Raw genomic sequence first — 20,908 nt, 5'->3', positions numbered from 1 at the left:
CACTAGTTATACACCCTGACTAGCTCTGGATCTCCACTAGTTATACACCTTGACTAGCTCTGGATCTCCACTAGTTATATACCCTGACTAGCTCTGGATCTCCACTAGTTATACACCTTGACTAGCTCTGGATCTCCACTAGTTATACGCCTTGACTAGCTCTGGATCTCCACTAGTCATACGCCTTGACTAGCTCTGGATCTCCACTAGTTATACGCCTTGACTAGCTCTGGATCTCCACTAGTTATACGCCTTGACTAGCTCTGGATCTCCACTAGTTATACGCCTTGACTAGCTCTGGATCTCCACTAGTTATACACCCTGACTAGCTCTGGATCTCCACTAGTTATACGCCTTGACTAGCTCTGAATCTCCACTAGTTATACACCCTGACTAGCTCTGGATCTCCACTAGTTATACGCCTTGACTAGCTCTGGATCTCCACTAGTTATAGCTCTGGATCTCCACTAGTTATACACCCTGACTAGCTCTGGATCTCCACTAGTTATAAACCTTGACTAGCTCTGGATCTCCACTAGTTATACACCTTGACTAGCTCTGGATCTCCACTAGTTATACACCTTGACTAGCTCTGGATCTCCACTAGTTATACGCCTTGACTAGCTCTGGATCTCCACTAGTTATACACCCTGACTAGCTCTGGATCTCCACTAGTTATATATCTTGACTAGCTCTGGATCTCCACTAGTTATACACCCTGACTAGCTCTGGATCTCCACTAGTTATACACCTTGACTAGCTCTGGATCTCCACTAGTTATACACCTTGACTAGCTCTGGATCTCCACTAGTTATACACTTTTAGTTATAATGTTCAGATCTTCTGAAACCTTTGAAGACAGAAACGATTGTTACCTCAACCAGGATGTTTATCTATCCAGGTAAGGTAGCAGTGGGTGCGGTTCCGCCATCTGATTGGTGATGATTGCAACTGGCGGCCTGCTGAGGATCAATGCAAGGCGTCAGGACTCTCTGAGGTCCAAACCACACAAAGCACACACACAAAAGAAGAACAAAAGCAAAAACAAAAGGTACGACACAATCAGTAACACGGCCACAGTGTCAGAGGTCGCCTAACAAATTACCCCACGATGACGTCACTTCCTGCCCTCCAGGAGGAGTGAGGTGGTGGTTGTCAAAGGGAAGGTGAAGCTGTGCTCAGTGGCGGGTCTGGTGGCAGTGTTCGGCATCTTGGTCCTGCTGGGGGGCGTCTTAATGGCGGCTCTGGGCTACTGGCCTCGAGATGGACTGTTCTTCAGTGCTCAGTCACAGGAGGGCGCCGCCATGGCTTCAGTGTCCTCCAGCAGCACCACAGTTGCCCCCGCTGGCATCCAGGTGAGTTTGTCACATTTCTAATGCTGCAGTTGTGGCCCAGATGTTTCCCTGAACATCTGTCTGTGATTCAGGGAGGAGAGAATGCAGAGGAGCTTGAAGGAGATGAAGAGATCCACCGAGAAGACGAAGAAGATGAAGGCGCCCCAGGAGGAGACAAAGGGCTCCCCCAAGGAGACAGAGGGGATGAAAGAGATGAGGGGATCCTCGCAGCACATGGAGGAGATGAAGGAGACGAGGGAGGAATGAACATGGAGGGCTTTAACCAAACAGAAATCATCAATGGGACGAGTCAGCAGCTCCCACGAGGATTTCTGGAGGACTTTCTAGACCGGTAAACTAACCTAAACCTGTCTGAAGCTAGTTCTGGTTAAATGGTCTTTTATGTGATTCAGACGGTTGCATCAGGGGTTGCAGACCTCTAGGCAGAGACTCTTGGTCTGGTGAAGAGGATGTAGGAAGGTACAGCTGTGGGTCTGAACCTTCACTTGTTCTGCAGCAGACATCATTCACACACTGCCTTTCTGCACCATGTAGGACTTAAAACTGGGGTAGGTAACGTTACTCAGAGACATGTTCCTCTGGGTGAAGCGGTTCCTCGTCCTGATAGTAGTCTATACATTCTGTAATCATGAACAATAAGAAATACAGTTAGACCACTCAGTTTACTGTAAATCTGTAAAAACTCTGACCAATCCAAACGTTCCGACCCAAATGGAGTTGTTCATTTCTTATATTTCGTAACTTCTTCTCCCGGCTCCCCTCCTCCCCCTCCAGCAGCGCATACCTGATAGCCACACCCTGCATATAAACAGCGTGTTAGGATGAAAATACAAAGTAGTAAAGAAGAAACTCGGAAGGCAAACATGGCTGAGAAAATGCAGGAAGGATTTCCCGACCCGGCTCGGTTTATTTGCCTCCTCCTGCTAAACAGCCGAGAAAGAGAAAATAGTTGGTGGGAAAAAGCTGCGAATAAAAAAGCCCCGGATCACGCAAGGAGCAGAACCAGAGGGGGAGGAGCCAAGACAGGGGGAGGAGCCAAGACAGGGTGCCACTTTCACATCCTGCTAGCTGCCCAACATTACCTACCCCAGCCTTAATAGAAGAAGGTACAAAGGAAAACTCAGATCTAGTTTTAAAGGCTGATGGATGGTTTTGTGGAGACCAGGAGGAAACAATCAGTTTTATTTGTTGAGGGGATGATGGGAATCCAAGGGGTTGGACTTTGCCTTCTTATGCCTGCTATAGATGTCCTCCAGGCAACAGAAGTCTACTGTCCCCTGGAGAAAGTTTTTTTTTTGTTTCTGACCGTCAGGTTTCCAGCAGGAAGATGATACAGAAGGACAGGACCGACTCAATAAAAACACCATAAAATAGCTTCATCAAAGTCTAGTTGATGTGAAACTTGGCAGCTTTCTCTGGCAAAAGAGCTGTTGCTTACTATTTTTACCCAGAGATTCCCAGTTGGCATAGAATTGATTGATGATTTTTCCTCCGTATTTATAACTGGTCTTTAGTTCAGACTGGTTGAGTTTGGATAAAGCAACACTGTGGCGCTGGGAAGGCTTGTCTTAAATCCGGACATATCTCCTTTGTTTGAGAGATATTCATTTGATGGAAGGATTTTTCACACTAACATAAAATCAGTTAGAATGTGGCAGATTTCATCATCCCTAAGCAGGCTGATGGTTGCAGAGACATCCACATACTTTCTGATGAAACTGCCAGTGCGGTGGTGTATAAAATATATAAAAACAGTAGATAACACCACCCTGAAGTCAGCTGGCAGGGGATGTTAAGAGGCTGGACTGAGTTCTGTCAATTCTCACTTGTTTGTCCAAACCAAACACATTCAGAAGTTTGTTAACAAGAACAAAAGGCTGGATGGTGTGAAAGGCTGTCCATAAACCAAGAATATTCAGCCGAGCTGATTCTTCCTGCCTTCTAGATGCTTCTAGTCCAGACAAAGCAGCAGGACGTCTCCTGGCTCTATCAGCAGACTGAAGAGATACTCGGCTTTCATCAACATCTTAACCAGTTTCTTTAACTACTTCATGACCAGAGAGGTTAAAGTTGTTCATAGAGGTGACTGGGACCAGTATGGACTTTGTCCAAAAAGACAGCTGTCCCCTGCTGGCAGAGAGACAGATTAAAGCTAGAATTTAGGATTCAGCCAAGCTGGTCAGTGCAGGTGTTTTGTGGTCATTGGGATCAACGAGCTTCTTCTCAGTTCACATTTTTAACACCTAACTACATCAACATTGTTCAGAAACTGAGTTTCTAGGGAGGGACTAAAAGAGGACAGTTTGTTATCTTGTCTATGCATTAAACTACTGAGGTGAACCTCTTTCTGCCGCATTCATTAATCTCAGTTGGAATTTCTGTACTGTCCAAAAAGATTATCCTTATATTTGTTTATATTTGTTTTTTTCTATGCAAAAATCTTTAAGTGTCTTAGAAACCCAGTGTGTATTATCTGGATCAGTCTTCTCATTTTTAACTGGTGTCATGTTTTTGCAATATGAAACCCAACTATTCATAACATCATTGAGCTCGTCGACACTCCAAACAGGTCCCAATCTGGAGCCTCGAGACAGGCCTTGTCCGCACGTAGCAGTGTATCTGGAAAAAAACGAAGACATTTTTCCCCGATTCGGCCTGTCATGTCATCAAAACGCAGATTTATGTATCAAAAACGATGGGTTTTAAAAACCTCCAACTAAAGTGAAGATTTGCGAATTCGCTGTTTGCACGTCTGCATGTGGACATATATAACCGGGGTTTTATGATTTGAAACATCACCCTCTGCGTCTGCACACGATGTCACTTGTGCGACCTTTGTTTATGTAACCAAGGGTCTTGTTTATGAGCCTAAACTTTTAGAATATATAAAACAAGAACACAAAGTAGTTCTGTGGAACTGGCACAGTCGCCGTATTTCATTATTAGTCAGCACCCTCAAATTTCTCCAACAACAAAGCGCAGACATCCTGTCTGGCCTTTTCAAAATGAAACTGAAGGCATGCCGCTTACTGAACATATGAACTCTTAACATTTACACCAGCATGGGCGTCCTCAGAACTGTGATGGCGTTATCTGTTGTCCAGGCGCTTGTGTTTGTTTTTTACAAGCTGTAATTCTGCTCCACATAAACTAACAACGGCAAAGGGTGACATTAAGGACGGTAATTTTCCACCACCTAACCAGATCATGTTGGGAGGCATGTATACTGTTTTGTGGAAGTGACGTCGTGAGATGGAAGGTTATTCTGACTGGATAGGATTAATGGTAGGATATGCTAATGAGTGTGCTGAACAGTGCAGTTATGTGGAGGTGTGTGGATGGATTTGTATTTAAAAATCGAGGTCTTGTAGAGTCATTTTTTTACTGGACAGAGGAGGGAAGACATTCGGTTTTACAAAACCCCCGGCTACGTGTGGACAAGGTCTCAGTCTGAAGCCAGCATCATCATCATCATGTCATCAGACCAGTTTGGTAGACGGGGAGAAGGTGTCAGTTATGGTAAGGAGGCAGCAACCCTCTTACTGCATTAACACATTATCTCCAGGCGGCTGTTGCAACATCTGGGTTGAGATTTTATTGTGTCTGGGAGGTCGTCTTACATACTGGTGGAAGTCTGTTGGACTGTTTGTCAGGGTATGTCACCAAGGACGTCAACAGATCAATCTGGAGAGATTGTTTGAAATCTCTGACTTTTTAGACAAGCTTTCTGTCAAATTTCCTGAGGCAGATATGGAAGGAACAGTGAAACAAACACTGATTTATGTGCAATCACACCCCCACCAGTTGACTTGTCTGTATCTTGTCATAAAGGTGTACTGGAACCTTACATCTCCAAGTCAGAATCCCTGTCAGATAGCTGGGACTAGCCAGCATGTGTCTGAAGTTGTCACTGGTCTTGGAGTTTGTCAGCCATGTTCCAGTCAGGTTTCAGCTTGGGATAAACCCCAAACCAGTGGTGTCCAAAGCCGGTCCTTGGGGGTCCTGTCCTGTGGGTTTTCCATATATCCCTGTTCCAACACGTCTGGCTCCCATTAACTGGATCAAACAGCCAATGATGTTCTGCGCTACTGATTAATTTGAGTCAGGTGTGTTGGAGCAGAGATACATGGAAAACCTGCAGGGTTCTGGCCCTTGAGAACCGGAGCTGGACACCCCTGCCCTAGACAAATCGCGACCATGAAGATCCATGATGATAGAAAGGTGTCTGGTATCGGAACAGACCTCTCAGGTGATGTTTTAAGTTGGCTAGACTGGCCTTTTGGTCATCATCAATAATGAAATGAAAAATATTATTTCCAAAGGAAGGCTTTAAAACCTGTGAGATGTTATTTGTACAATGCGTGTTTTCCTGAAACCCACCAGAGCCATTGTGATTAAACATTAAGACCATGTCCACACAGAGACGAGTTGAACTTGTCATCTTGTCATTTGGTCCAACAGAGCAGACGATTTATCCCGAAGTAAAGGTATAAGTTTTTACTTTGACTTCATCGGAGGAAGAACTCAGTCAAAATAAAGTATTAAAGATGAGAATTTCACAATTAAAGAATAAAAACAAGCATGAATGGTCCCACAGCTTTTTAGTATTCGCATGAAAGGGATCCTCAAGGAAAATGGTTTGGGAATGCTTTATTGTCTGTTAGATAGATGGGGAAGATGTCAGAATTGAACCTGGTCTGGTTGCCACTATGCTGAGAGACCTAAACACCATAGTTTTGGTCCTGACGCAACATTTCTGTGAGAGTTTAGTAACCATGCTTGCAGCTAATCTAATAACAGCAGAATCCTGAGTAGGTTTCATCACTGCTGGGTCAGTTTAGGCGTATAATCCAGGTGCCATAAAGTAGAAGACCTATTTGGCAGCTGTTCCAACCAGCCAGTAAACTAGCTGAATATAGTTAGCTCTGCTCCACTGCAGGTAGATGATCCTGTTAGTGAACACACCTGTTTACCCTAAAGCTAGCTGCTGCTTCAGCCTGGGAGAAAGCACTTCAAACCTCGCCTTGGTTTGGACATGGATGTAAGATAGTTTCACAAAATGTTTCTAAACATATTTTTCTGCTTCTATAGCTTATAAAGGTCACTTTATTCGTCTCTCTTGGGAGAAGTTCCTCTTGCACAAAGAGACACGCTGCACAACACGACCGTATCAATCAGGGTAACGTTTAAGACGCTAAAAGTAGCTACAACAAATAAACTAAATTTAATAAATAAGTCAAACAAAGAAAAAAGCTCTTAGTTCATTATTAAACTTTTGTGCTCATGTCTAACAGGCCTGTGAAACAATTACCACCACAATTACCAACATTACCATGATGTACCATTATGGTGGTAAATCACCATGGTAAGTTACGTTGAGCAGCTAGCCTGCTCTGGAACAGGTTATGTTCTGGGTAAGAAATTAACCAGTATAAAAGCACCCCCTCTTGACCAATCAGATGTACTGGTAAATGGCTGCTCACTTTACAAAGTTGGCGCACAGATGATGAAAAGAGTTTAGGAGAGAAAAGAACTGAGAAAATTCTGCCTGAAACATCTGGGCTGTAAACCAGTAATCAGACTACTGTCTATTTATATTGTTTGATTAATTAACATTATATAATCTGCCAAATGAAAGCATTGTCTGTCAGTATTCCTTCCTGGTTGTTACTATGGCAACAGTGTTGGCATGGGTGATGTGTTTAGTTTGGTCTGCTCTTCCATGGTCAAGTAGCTGCTCTGCAGGGTTTCTCCAAGTTCGCGATTGGTCCGAAGCTGCAAACTCCCTATCATGTGAGTGCACTCTGATCTTTGAAACATACTGGGTGGATTTACCAAACTGATTACCAGGCATAAACTGTATATAAAAAGATGGGCGGAGCCTCCGTGACATCACCCGTAGGTTTCTGAGGAGCTGAATTGAAGCTCGGTGGGCGGTTCCTACCATCACCATCTTGGCAGGGTCATGCGTGTCGTCTCGCCCGAAAATACAAATATGGGCAAAGAGGTGGAGCTGAGAAGGGGGCTGTGAGCGTCATGGTGGATGATTGACATCGAGCCAACTCCAAGCTTTCTGTAGCTAAGAGCTAACCGAGATAACAGGAGCTAACCAGCTAACGGAGGTAAGCGGGCAAAAGCTAAGTCACGTTGTTAACCGGCTAAAAACCGCGGTTGTTCTACGTTCTGCTGAGTTGAAGCAGGAGATCTGGTACCTGTCAATCAAAAAGACACGCCCCTAAATATGACAAATTTTTAGATTAAATTACTTTTAATTGGGCGAGTTAGAAAAAAATTCACTCCCCCCACAGTTGTCATGAAGGTAAACCTGACCTATTAAACCTAAAATGGATTTTTGTACCAGGCTGTAAACATGTTTATTCCTGCTGTAAACAGGTTTATTGCTGCTGTGAAGTTGGTCTTTTTAACATGGGAGTCTATGGGGATTTGCTCTGTTTTGGAGCCCCTAGTGGATGAAGGGGGAACTGCAGTTTTATACACTTCCACATAGGCTTCACTTTTAACCGCCGGAGGCTCCGTCCATCTTTCATATACAGTCTATGTTACCAGGTGACAAGAGAGATATCCTTGGTTTGTCAGTCTCACTTCGTTGAACAGGCCTCCGGTGTGGAGGTAGGATGGTGAGCCGACGCTGCTGCTGTTTGAGGACGTATATGTTCTTCAGCATCTGTTCAGAAGAATTTCAGATTTCTGCAGCAGAACAGAGAATTCCAGAGGATCTGAACTTCCAGAATCTTCCATGCAGTTCCACATGTTTCATGTTTAAAACCTTCTTCTGGAACTGAGGTGGACTTTTAACACGTCGCCAAAATAGTTTTTTAAACAAAACAAAACAATTTTTTTCTGGATTATTTTTCTTTTCTATAACAGATTAGTACTCTGGCCTGATCCTCTGATTGGCTGTGACATCATGTCTCCACAGGTATCTGTACTCTGATAGGCTGAAGGTCCTCGGCCCGCTCATCATGGGAATCGGGATTTTCCTCTTCATCTGTGCCAATGCCGTCCTGCACGAAAATCGCGACAAGAAGACCAAGGTCATCAACCTGCGGGACATTTACTCCACCGTTATAGACCTTCACACTCTCAGAAAACCCCCCTCCTCCTCCTCCTCATCCTGCCCCCCCTCTGCCAATCCCCTCAACGGCCTCATCAACTACGTCCAGTCCAAGAGTCTGGAGACGAAGTCCAGGGCCTTTCCCACCTCCCTGATGAGCAGGAGGGAGGGAGGAGACAGAGGAGGTGGGCTGCTGTCAAGGCAACCTGAGGGCAACAAAGCAGGAGGTGGAGAGGAAGGAGGAGTCTTCAGCATCTACCAGGAGCAGACAGACGCTCCTCTTCCTCCTCCATCCTCTGCCTCCTATGAGAGACACTCTCTACCCCGGAGTTTCAGTTCCACCCACACCTCCACCTGCTGGACCTCCCAACCCAAGGAGGCGCTCTGGTCCTTCACATTACCACTGCGCCGCCCACACCCCACTTCCACCTGCAGGAGGCACTCCATATGGGGAGCAGCAGGGAGAGAGGAGGAACTGCGGAAAGCTGAGGGAGGAGACCAGGGCTCACCTCCTCCTCTTCCGCCTCCGTGTGCTTCCACCTCCTCTCCATCAGTGCCAGGAGGATCCCAGGCCCTGCTCCTTCTCTCATCCTCCTCCCTCACACCCTCACACCTGTCCCACTCCTCCTTGTCTCACCTCCTCTCCTCCTCCACCTCCACACCAGCGCCTCCCGCCAGGAGGCGGAGCTTGCCAACTGTCATCGTCACTGCAGGTTACAGTCAGCTGATTCACGGAGACGAAGACTCATTCGAGTGGTCTTCATCACAGGGCGGGACTTATAGGTCAGAGGAAGTGACATCACAGACAAGCTGCGTAAATGGAGAGGTGTGAGGAGGCGGAGACAAGACAGCCAATCAGGAGTTAGACTGTGCACAACCCAGATGTCATGTGACTTCAGGGACAATCGTGACCAAATGATGATGACGATGATGAACCAGGTGTGAACCAGTACTTAACCAGTTCAACCTAGTCCTGACCCAGGTCTGAACTGGTTCTGGACTTTACCCATGTCTAAACCAGGTCTGTACCAGTTCTGAACCAGTTCAAACTAAACCAAGGTCTGAATTGATTCAGAACTTGACCGAGGTCTAAACAGTTGTGAGCCAGGTCTGAACCAGTTCAAAGCAATACCTGACCCAGATCTGAAAGGATCTGAACTGTTTTTGGGTTTTACCTTGGTCTAAACCAGATGTTAACCAGTTAAAAGCTAGTCCTGACCCAGGTCTGAACTGGTTCTGGGCTTTACACAGGTCTAAACCAGATGTGAACCAGTTCAAACCAATCCTGACCCAGGTCTGAACATGGTCTGAAAAGGTTTAGAACTTTACCAAGGTCTAAACCAGTTGTGAACCAGGTTTGAACCCGGTCTGAATTGCTTTAGAACTTGACCAATGTTAAAACCTAGTCCTGACCCAGGTCTGAACCAGTTCTGAGCTGGTCCTGAAGCCGGTCTAAGTTCTGAACCATCACACCTGAAACATGGGAGACCATTGTAAGTCAGTAAACTGGTTAAAAGCAGTTTCTTTAGTTTGATCTCAGCAAGGCGAGCAAAGGGAACGCCGCTGTGTGATGCATGCTGGGAAAATGTTGAGGACTAGAAACTCCGTCCTGATGTTGTAGCGTGTCCACGTCTTCCAGCCGAAGCAGAACCGGCTTCATCCAAACAGCACAAAGACGATGCTGCCTGACGTTTGGAATACAGATCTCAATAAAGCACATTTTCTTTCATCTGATGTTTGTGTCTTTGGTCCGACGTTCTGAAGTACTTTAGTTTAGATCTCAGACCTTTGTAATCCGGTCTGGACTAAAGGCTTCGGGCAGTTCTCAGGTAGCTTGCAGACGGTAATGGTCCTGCTGGTTTGTGGTCCAGATCTCCTCTACAGGACCTGGACTCATGTCAAACGTCATAAATCAGAACTTTTCATGCTGTGACAATAAAGGTTGAAAATATGTTGTTCTGTGAGAGATGCGACATCTTCATCTTCACCACGCCACACAAACCAAACACAGCCTTTAAGACCAAAAGAGAACATATGGCTGTGCAGTGATGCGCTTCTATGAACACCCCAGCAGGAGGAACGGCTGTGATGATTTATAGATGCTAGTGAAACGTTAGCATCCGATCAGCTCGTTGAAGGTATCAGCTGATGTTGTGTCTGATTCACAAGACACCTCGCTGACCCCTGTCTCCAAATGCTGCTCAGGTTTGGGGCAATCTGATGTTTTCCAGAGGTAAGCCCAGGTAACTCTGAAGAAACCTGACATTAAAACCCATGAATCTGACTCCGTCACATTGGACCTGACAAATCTGAGGATGTTGGTTTCACACCAACTCTGAGACATTTAGGGCAGATTTACCAGCTTTTTTCTTCAAATCCTGGTCCATTCGCTCAGGAAGTACTTTGTTTATTAAAAAAAAAAAAAAAAAAAGGATTTTTTTTTTTAATTAAAAAAAACAAAGTAATCAATTAAAAAAAAAAAAAGTAATGAATTTAAAGAAAAAAAAAAAAAAGAAAAAAGGAAAGTACTTTGTTTAGGGTAGGGGTGTCCGAAGTGGGTCCTCGAGGGTCGATGTCCTGCAGGTTTTTGATGTTTCCCTTTTTCTAACACACCTGGCTCACATTAATCAGACCCAACAGCCAATTAAGTTCTGCACGGTGAGTCGTTTGAGTCAGGTGTGTTGGAGCGGGAATACAAGGCAAACCTGCAGGATTGTGGCCCTTGGGGACTGGAGCTGGACACCCATGGTTTAGGGTATTGTGAATGCACAAATTCTGTAAAAAGGCAGAATGTATCCCAACCACCCGGCTTAGCTTCAACTCACCTACTTCCATCAGCTGGTTAGCTCCTGTTAGCTACAGGTTAGCTACCGGTTAGCTCCTGTTAGCTACAGGTTAGCTCCTGTTAGCTACAGATTAGCTCCTGTTAGCTACAGGTTAGCTCCTGTTAGCTACAGGTTAGCTCCTGTTAGCTACAGATTAGCTCCTGTTAGCTACAGGTTAGTTACCAGTTAGCTCCTGTTAGCTACAGGTTAGCTACCAGTTAGCTCCTGTTAGCTACAGGTTAGCTCTGTTAGCTACAGGTTAGCTACCGGTTAGCTCCTGTTAGCTACAGGTTAGCTCCTGTTAGCTACAGATTAGCTCCTGTTAGCTACAGGTTAGCTCCTGTTAGCTACAGGTTAGCTCCTGTTAGCTACAGATTAGCTCCTGTTAGCTACAGGTTAGTTACCAGTTAGCTCCTGTTAGCTACAGGTTAGCTACCAGTTAGCTCCTGTTAGCTACAGGTTAGCTCTGTTAGCTACAGATTAGCTCCTGTTCTGTTAGCTCTGTTAGCTCTCAGTTACAAGCAGGTAGGAGTTGGGTGGGTGTCAATCATCCACCTCTACGTTTACAGCCCCCCTCTCAGCTCCACCTCTTGGCCCATTTTTGTATTTCCTAGGGGTTTTGAGACGTGACGTTGCCAAGATGGCAATGGTGGGAACAGCCCACTGAGCTTCAGTTCTCCAGGTGGTGTCATGGAGGCTCCGTGACAAGGCTCTGTGGGTTCAGCACATGGAACTGCTGGTAAAAACAACCAAACCATACATGCGTGTAGAGCAATAGACGGCTCTTGACAAGAGAACTATCCCATAGGTATGACATGGAAGTATTAAAAGTTCTGACAGAAACCTGATGGATCCAGATCACAAGGATCTGATGCATATTTTCTTGCCTCTGGTGGGGAGTGAAGGCGAAGCACCAATCAGACGGAGCGTAGCGGACTCTCCTGGTGTGAATGCACCTCCCAATCCACACCAAACCTTCAAGATAAGCCTGAACCTGGATTCCCAGAGGGTTAGGGTTACACGTCATACACGTCATCTGAACTGAACCAGAGCCCTCTCCATGCTTCCAGGACGCTTTCGAGTCGTTGTGCTTCAGAAGTAACAGAGGAAGTTTACAAAGACTTTAAAACCTACCGACAACAACGCAACAGCTGGTTTCATCACATTTATTTCCACTTTTCCTTCACTGGTTGGTGGCATTTCCTACGCCTGTGTGTGTTTGTCCTGCTCAGGACACACCCGACAAAAATCACACAAAGAGCTGCAACGGCTAAACAGTGTTGTTTGCTCTGTAAACAATAACATAACAAGCCGGTGGAAAAAGGCTGTAAGTCTGATTTTTCTCAGTCATTCCCTCATCGAGGAGACAAAGTCATTCCAGATGTTCCAGGATGTGGAATGTTCCAGAAGTTACTGATCATTAGTTATCCATAATCACAGCGAATGTTCTGTTGTTGGTTCAGTTTTATCAACCAGCAGAACGTCTGTAGAACGTCTGGGGAACGTCTGGGGAACATCAGCAGAACGTCTGTAGAACGTCTGGGGAACATCAGCAGAACGTCTGTAGAACGTCTGGGGAACGTCTGGGGAACATCAGCAGAACGTCTGTAGAACGTCTGGGGAACGTCTGGGGAACATCAGCAGAACGTCTGTAGAACGTCTGGGGAACATCAGCAGAACGTCTGTAGAACGTCTGGGGAACGTCTGGGGAACATCAGCAGAACGTCTGTAGAACGTCTGGGGAACGTCTGGGGAACATCAGCAGAACATCTGTAGAACGTCTGGGGAACGTCTGGGGAACATCAGCAGAACGTCTGTAGAACGTCTGGGGAACATCAGCAGAACGTCTGTAGAAGGTCTGGGGAACATCAGCAGAACGTCTGTAGAACGTCTGGGGAACGTCTGGGGAACATCAGCAGAACGTCTGTAGAACGTCTGGGGAACATCAGCAGAACGTCTGTAGAACGTCTGGGGAACGTCTGGGGAACATCAGCAGAACGTCTGTAGAACGTCTGGGGAACATCAGCAGAACGTCTGTAGAACGTCTGGGGAACATCAGCAGAACGTCTGTAGAACGTCTGGGGAACGTCTGGGGAACATCAGCAGAACGTCTGTAGAACGTCTGGGGAACGTCTGGGGAACATCAGCAGAACGTCTGTAGAACGTCTGGGGAACATCGGCAGAACGTCTGTAGAAGGTCTGGGGAACATCAGCAGAACGTCTGTAGAACGTCTGGGGAACGTCTGGGGAACATCAGCAGAACGTCTGTAGAACGTCTGGGGAACATCAGCAGAACGTCTGTAGAACGTCTGGGGAACATCAGCAGAACGTCTGTAGAACGTCTGGGGAACATCAGCAGAACGTCTGTAGAAGGTCTGGGGAACATCAGCAGAACGTCTGTAGAACGTCTGGGGAACGTCTGGGGAACATCAGCAGAACGTCTGGGGAATGTCTGGGGAACATCAGCAGAACGTCTGTAGAACGTCTGGGGAACGTCTGAGGAACATCAGCAGAACATCTGTAGAATGTCTGGGGAATGTCTGGGGAACATCAGCAGAACGTCTGTAGAACGTCTGGGGAACGTCTGGGGAACATCAGCAGAACGTCTGTAGAACGTCTGGGAAACGTCTGGAGAACATCAGCAGAACGTCTGTAGAACGTCTGGGGAACGTCTGGGGAACATCAGCAGAACGTCTGTAGAACGTCTGGGGAACATCAGCAGAACGTCTGTAGAACGTCTGGGGAACGTCTGGGGAACATCAGCAGAACGTCTGTAGAACGTCTGGGGAACGTCTGGGGAACATCAGCAGAACGTCTGTAGAACGTCTGGGGAACATCAGCAGAACGTCTGTAGAACGTCTGGGGAACGTCTGGGGAACATCAGCAGAACGTCTGTAGAACGTCTGGGGAACGTCTGGGGAACATCAGCAGAACATCTGTAGAACGTCTGGGGAACGTCTGGGGAACATCAGCAGAACGTCTGTAGAACGTCTGGGGAACATCAGCAGAACGTCTGTAGAAGGTCTGGGGAACATCAGCAGAACGTCTGTAGAACGTCTGGGGAACATCAGCAGAACGTCTGTAGAACGTCTGGGGAATGTCTGGGGAACATCAGCAGAACGTCTGTAGAACGTCTGGGGAACGTCTGGGGAACATCAGCAGAACATCTGTAGAACGTCTGGGGAACGTCTGGGGAACATCAGCAGAACGTCTGTAGAACGTCTGGGGAACATCAGCAGAACGTCTGTAGAAGGTCTGGGGAACATCAGCAGAACGTCTGTAGAACGTCTGGGGAACGTCTGGGGAACATCAGCAGAACGTCTGTAGAACGTCTGGGGAACATCAGCAGAACGTCTGTAGAACGTCTGGGGAACGTCTGGGGAACATCAGCAGAACGTCTGTAGAACGTCTGGGGAACATCAGCAGAACGTCTGTAGAACGTCTGGGGAACGTCTGGGGAACGTCTGGGGAACATCAGCAGAACGTCTGTAGAACGTCTGGGGAACGTCTGGGGAACATCAGCAGAACGTCTGTAGAACGTCTGGGGAACGTCTGGGGAACATCAGCAGAACGTCTGTGGAACGTCTGGGGAACCCTGTCTGTGTGCTTCTGGAGGTCCCGGTTGCAGCTGTAATCTTCGGATCAGTAAGGATGGATGGATGAGGTCAGCGGCGCGTCCATTTGATCAGAGTCTCAGGTGATCGATACAAGAAGATGAGCTTGGCGTAGAGCTCCTCCTCCAGCTCCAGTTCTCCGGTCTCTCTCACCTGCCAGAGAAAAGAACGGTGAAGCGGAGGAACCGGTGGAGCGATGCGATTGGCTCAGTCGGCCTGGACTCACCAGGAAGATGTCCGTGCAGAGTTTGAGGATGCGGTCGACACACGGAAGTTCCTCGAACATGATGGAGTGACTGATGCCGCTGAAGAACTCCCTGACGAACTTCCCGATGACCAGAACCACCGAGGCGTACAGACCCATGATCCTGAGGGGGAACAGACGTGGGTCAGTGTGGCTCGGCGTGAAGACGTGGAACGACAGAAACACAACGCCGTGGAGGGAGAAGAGGAGCTGGATCTCAGCTGGAATCCCAGGTCTTGAACTGGGGCAGAGCTTTGAACTCCCATCCCGACCAGAAACGTCACCGTTCCTGATCGGGGGGGGAATCGAATCGAAATATTGAATATCGGGATTTTTTTGCTTCACAATTTTAAAATTGATTTTTCGTTAAAAAAACAATTTTTTTTTTCAAATAAATAAAAATAATCCACTATAAAATTACTGTAATTTTTATTGATCTTTTAGCTTGTCTTGGGCATTATAGCAGCAGAATGATGGTGTTGTTTTTTCCTGATTAAAAATCAAGAAAAATGATGAGAAAAAAAAAAAGTTTCATCCATTTTTTAAAGTAATCTACAAAAATCAGCAATATCAAAGAATTGTGAGAATCGCAATTTAAATCGAATCTGCACCCCAAAAATAGGAATCGAATCGAATCGGATATCGAATCGAAACTGCTCTAAAGTGTCAAGAACTACTTGAAACTGCTGAAACTGGCTAAAAACTGTCAAAGCTGGTCAAAATAGACAAAAACTACTTAAAACTGCAGAAACTGGACAGGAACGGCTTCATTTTGTTCGGAACTGTCAAGAACTACATAAAACTACTGAAACAAGATGGAAATTGCTGACTGGCTTCAACCATTCAAAACTGGTCAAAGCAGACAAGCGTATCGTCACTCATAATTCCTGATGACTGACAGGAAGAAGCAGGTTTTTCTCAGGTCTGGAGACTCGCTGAAGCAGGATGTCCTCACATCTCCTCAGGGCTCAGAGAGGCTCTGCTTCATATGAATGCTGAAGGGGGGCGGCTCTCCGGTCTGTGGGTCTGAGCCCACTGAGGTGGTTAAAAATCCCCTCGCTGGCAGGGTCCTTGGGGCTGAATTATTCAAGGTTCAGGATGCTGTGGGGCTGTCCTGGCTGACACCTCTGCAGCATTGCGTGGACATCGGGGACAGTGCCTCTGGATTGGCAGACTGGGGTGGTGGTCCCACTTTTTCAGAAGGGGGATGGGAGGGTGTGTTCCATTTACAGGGGAATCACACTCCTCAGCCTCCCTGGTAAGGTCTATTCAGGGGTCCTGGAGAGGAGGGTCCGCCGGATAGCTGAACCTCACATTGAGGTGGAGGAGGTTTTTGTCCTGGTGGACCAGCTCTATACCCTCCTCAGGGTCCGGGAGGGGGGGTGGGAGCTAACTGAAGCAGTCTGTATACTTATAGAGGTGATACGAGTGTGGGGAGTCCCGCGGGGATCGCTTCAGACTGGAGGATACCAGGAACATGAGACAACACAGATGAAAGCAGATGATGATGATGATGATAGGACCTGTGAGAAATAAAACCTGATGCCACTTTTATCACAATATTCTCATGTACAGGTGTTGGAATTTATAGCTTTTTCTATAAAAAAACAGCATCATTTTTTAACTAATGCTACATTTTAGTCTTCTGAACAAAAAAACGTTTCGGTCGGTGATACAAACAAATGACATACATTACCGCCCTGCTAAAGCTAAAGCTTACGTCTGAATGTAAAGCATTATTAGATTAATATTATAAACATTCCTCAGGTGCCTTTTAGGGGGACGAGTATTGTCTGGATAAGGGTATGGATATGCGATTTGTGCTACTGACCACTCAGGTCTCTGGACTGTCCTGGTCTATCTCTAGCCTTTGGAGAGGTGTGGTCACATGTTTATGAGTTATTATACACTGACGGCTACGTCTGTTCAGAGTGTGTGTTTGTGTTTCTGGTTTCTGGCTGGCAGACATTATGGTTAACGACAGATTTAAGGAGAAACTGGAGCTTTAAGACCTTCTTCCAATGTTAAAATCCCTGTTTCAGACAATTTTGGCTTCCTAGTTAAGTATGTAAATGAACAAAGACAAAAGCAGTCTGCATGGAGCTGAGTTAGAGACCTGTTACACACTTATAACCTTACAGGTATTTCTTTCCTACCGTGTTTAAATACTTTCTATTGAAACAGCAATAAAAACAAATTTCTTATATTCATATTGTCTGATAACTTTTGTCTTTAACAATAACAAAAACTGTAAAATAAATTCCAAAATATAGTATTATTCAAACTAAACCAATCATAAAAACCCTTCAGATTATCAAAGTAAATATGTTTGGCACAAGCCGGCAGCCGGACCGGTGTTGTATCTGGAATACATATAGGTGTAGTATTCATAGTACCCGTATCCAGCCAGGAAGCCCAGACTCGGAGGACTGACTTTGTCACTGAACACAAAGAGTTGAAGCCCCGCCTCCCTTCTGTCAGTCAACGAGGCCACACCCCCAACAGACACCAGGCTGTCAGCCGGTTGGTCGACGATCCACCACTCTTGGATTTCTCTGCTCTGGTTGCTGGAGCGCTCCAGAGCCAGTAGGATGTCTTTGTAATGGTTATCTGATTGGAAGAGAGAATTGTTGTGGTTAGAGGAGCTTCTTGTACTCTGGTCAGGGTGTCAGACGGTAAAATACTGACCCAAGTAAAGCTGCTCTATGGGTCTGGCGTTGGAGTCACTGGGCGCTCGAATGAAGCAGGGAAACACGTCCTGTATGACCCTGAAAACAGAGGAAGCTTCAGAAACTCTGCTGTCCTGGCGGACATGTTTGTAGTCCAACCACGATTCCTTATTTGTTCAACAGTGTCCACTTCCTGTGTGATTTTGTTCTTATTTATGTTGACAAATGTTGACAAAAACCCGTTTAGTGATCAGAGGTGATTAGTAAGAAGGCGGTTTTTAAGCACGTTACATTCTGATGAGTGGACAACAAGGTGCACCAACACAATCACAGTGAAGGGACCGAGCTTCAAAGAGCGCCGCAGCAGGTTTGATAGTCCGTCAGACATAAAGTGAAGCCCCGCCTCCACCACTAAGCCCCGCCCCCTATGTCACTCACACAGGGCGGTTCCTGGTTCCGTTCAGCAGCTCAATCAGCTCCAGACGAGTCTGGTTGTCCAGGTAGGTCACATGTTTACCTGACGCCAGCTCCGTCTTCGCCCCCAGACTCAGGTTCCTGCGAAACACACGTCATCAGGACTTTTCACTTTGATTGACAAGTTATTGATCACTGATCAGGACAAAAAGACAGACCTCTGCACAGTCCAAGACAAAGTCAGGGGGAAATGGTCCAGGTTCAGGACCTGGCCCAGGTATTCTCTGCTGGGTGGGCTGATAGTCCACAGTGAGTTACTGCTGCCCTGCAGTTCTGCCAGCGTCACATCCTCGGGTCCATATGCTTCCAGGAACTGCAAGGCATTCTGGGAAATGCATGTACAAATGGTGTGTAAGGGTACTGGGTAGAATCTCCTTTTTTTCAGCACCAGTTCACAACAAAAACATCATAAGCTGCGATCTTTCTAAGTTTCAACGAACAACAACTTTGATTTGCAAGTGTTTCCATTGAACAGCGTTCAGTGCGTTAGCTTCAGTTCTCGTAAACTCTCATCCGTATGGTGTACGACGAGATTTTACATTCGACATACGACGAGATTTTACATTCGACATACGACGAGATTTTACATTCGACATACGACGAGATTTTACATTCGACGAACGACGAGATTTCGTCATCAGCCTGACGTTTTTTTTACGAGAATTGCAGCCAATGCAAGTTGGTAACGGAACGTTATTTTTGGATTTTCTACTTGCTGCGAAGAATTTGCTACGGCTTTTCAGAGCTTTTCTCCCTCAATTACTTTTCTGAAACTCTAAAATTCGCTGTTGTTTGTTCCGCGCCATTTTTACCACAAATGAACTGGTCACAACCGTCACATCCGGGGACACGTAAATGCGAAAAAAGTGTTTCTGTTACACTTTTGCAATATATTTCTATGTCGAAACGTCTGAAAAAGCCACTAAACTTTTCAGCAAAATTTCTGCCTTTTTTCGAAATGTAGGTGTTTCCATTCCATGCGTTTTTTATTCCCATATTTAGTTTTTTGCCCAGTTCTAGGTGTGACGGACTTTTAGACACTTCCAGTCCAGTTCAATCCAGTTCACTCTATTCCAATCACAATCCAAATAAAACAAATCCATGATTCACATTAGTCCCATTTATATGCAGCTTTGTTTATATAAATATATTCAGACTAACATCTGGACCCAACCAGTCCAGTCAGACAACTTACAGGTGTGTAACTGTAGGACCCGATGAAGGAGCTGAAATCATCCTCAGTCATATCTCTGAGCTGATTCTGCTGGGCGCTCATTGTGAAGATGGGCTGACAACGAGAGCAACCAGTCAGTATTACTGAACAACAACATCTTTAGCGGTCTGGAGCCAGGACTGGGCTGGCCAAGTGAAGCAGGTTGACGCGACAAACATCACAATTCAATGTTTTATTGACACCTCAGTGTTGTATGAAAACTAGACATGATTCTGTCGTGGAAACCGCAGTACATACTCAGAAACACCTGTAGAACACAAGAAACAATCCACAGAGCTCGATTCTGCACATAAAAATCAGACCTGAGCCTGAAACAGTTTCCATACTAGTGACGAATGTCAGGCAACACAACCGGCACCATGAGATAACATCTCAATAACCAGCAGATAGATAATAAAACAGGTGCCAACGGCTACTGATTCCCTGCAAGTACCTGGTGTGGTTTACCGTCTCCCTGAAAAGGTCCTGTGTGCGAGTGTTACTGATATCCAGTGGTGAAGATGGGTATAGCACATTTGTGACTGTACGGTGGCCATCAGTGGCCAAAATTCTGCAGACAAACTTGTCTGTCCGTATGAGTGATGCGGCCATGATGCAGGTCCATGTGTAGCCATGACTGTATTGTTACAGTAAAACTTCAACACTGTACATCTGTGCTGTCTTCTTCTATGGTGCTTTTAAATTGTGCTCAATCACTGGCATCGGCAACTGCATCTGGCCTAAAAATTTTCTGATTAACTGAAATTACATTGTCATCAGCTAAAACCTGTTTTCCTATTAAAAAAATCTTCATATGTTTACTATTATTTCTTGTACAAAAAATGTAATTGATAAAATTATATATTTAAAACTGATAGAATTTAAGTATATTTAATGTAATGACTTGTTTATTCATTAGTAACACGACCTGTTCTTGTTTGACATCCTGATGCTGTTTTTATGCTGAAATAAAATTGTGTGAGACAATCAAAATTTTATTCTGTTTACATTATATCATATCTATATAAATTGTAAAACATGTTGTTTGTATCCTGTGTGTTGTTTTAACAGTGTGGCAAACAGCACCATGTCTGCACGTTGACAAATAACTCTTGCCATCAGTTTTGAAATCAATATAATCTGACAGGCTAAGTGTTACTGGCAGCAGGCTGGGTGTTACTGGCAGCAGGCTGGGTGTTACTGGCAGCAGGCCCGGTGTTACTGGCAGCAGGCTGGGTGTTACTGGCAGCAGGCTGGGTGTTACTGGCAGCAGGCCCGGTGTTACTGGCAGCAGGCTGGGTGTTACTGGCAGCAGGCTGGATGTTACTGGCAGCAGGTTGGGTGTTACTGGCAGCAGGCTGGGTGTTATTGGCAGAAGGCTGGGTGTTACTGGCAGCAGGCTGGGTGTTACTGGCAGCAGGCTGGGTGTTACTGGCAGC

At 45.9% G+C, this 20,908-nt stretch overlaps 2 protein-coding genes across 2 annotated transcripts in view; one reads left to right on the top strand and one right to left on the bottom strand.

The window, feature by feature from the left end:
• Positions 1-941: 941 nt before the first annotated feature.
• tmem200ca (transmembrane protein 200C-a) lies at positions 942-9,262 on the top strand (the record flags this gene model as incomplete). Its single annotated transcript, XM_079260012.1, has 4 exons — positions 942-1,051; positions 1,136-1,355; positions 1,427-1,686; positions 8,296-9,262. 4 exons carry the CDS (start codon positions 942-944, stop codon positions 9,260-9,262), a joined length of 1,557 nt encoding a protein of 518 aa, XP_079116138.1.
• Positions 9,263-14,864: 5,602 nt separating this feature from the next.
• The window catches only part of LOC306770991 (piezo-type mechanosensitive ion channel component 2-like), a 76,309-nt gene continuing 70,265 nt past the window's right edge, over positions 14,865-20,908 (bottom strand). Inside the window, 7 exon segments of the mRNA XM_079260011.1 lie at positions 14,865-15,022; positions 15,096-15,237; positions 17,510-17,723; positions 17,802-17,881; positions 18,221-18,337; positions 18,415-18,581; positions 19,452-19,544. Of these exon segments, the coding sequence (XP_079116137.1) occupies positions 14,921-15,022; positions 15,096-15,237; positions 17,510-17,723; positions 17,802-17,881; positions 18,221-18,337; positions 18,415-18,581; positions 19,452-19,544 (915 nt within the window). The 3' untranslated portion in view covers positions 14,865-14,920.

The sequence above is a fragment of the Telmatherina bonti genome (assembly GCF_933228915.1).
Source record: "Telmatherina bonti genome assembly, chromosome: 20".
Classification (NCBI taxonomy): Eukaryota; Metazoa; Chordata; class Actinopteri; order Atheriniformes; family Telmatherinidae; genus Telmatherina; species Telmatherina bonti.
This window is presented reverse-complemented; position numbering and strand designations above follow the sequence as displayed.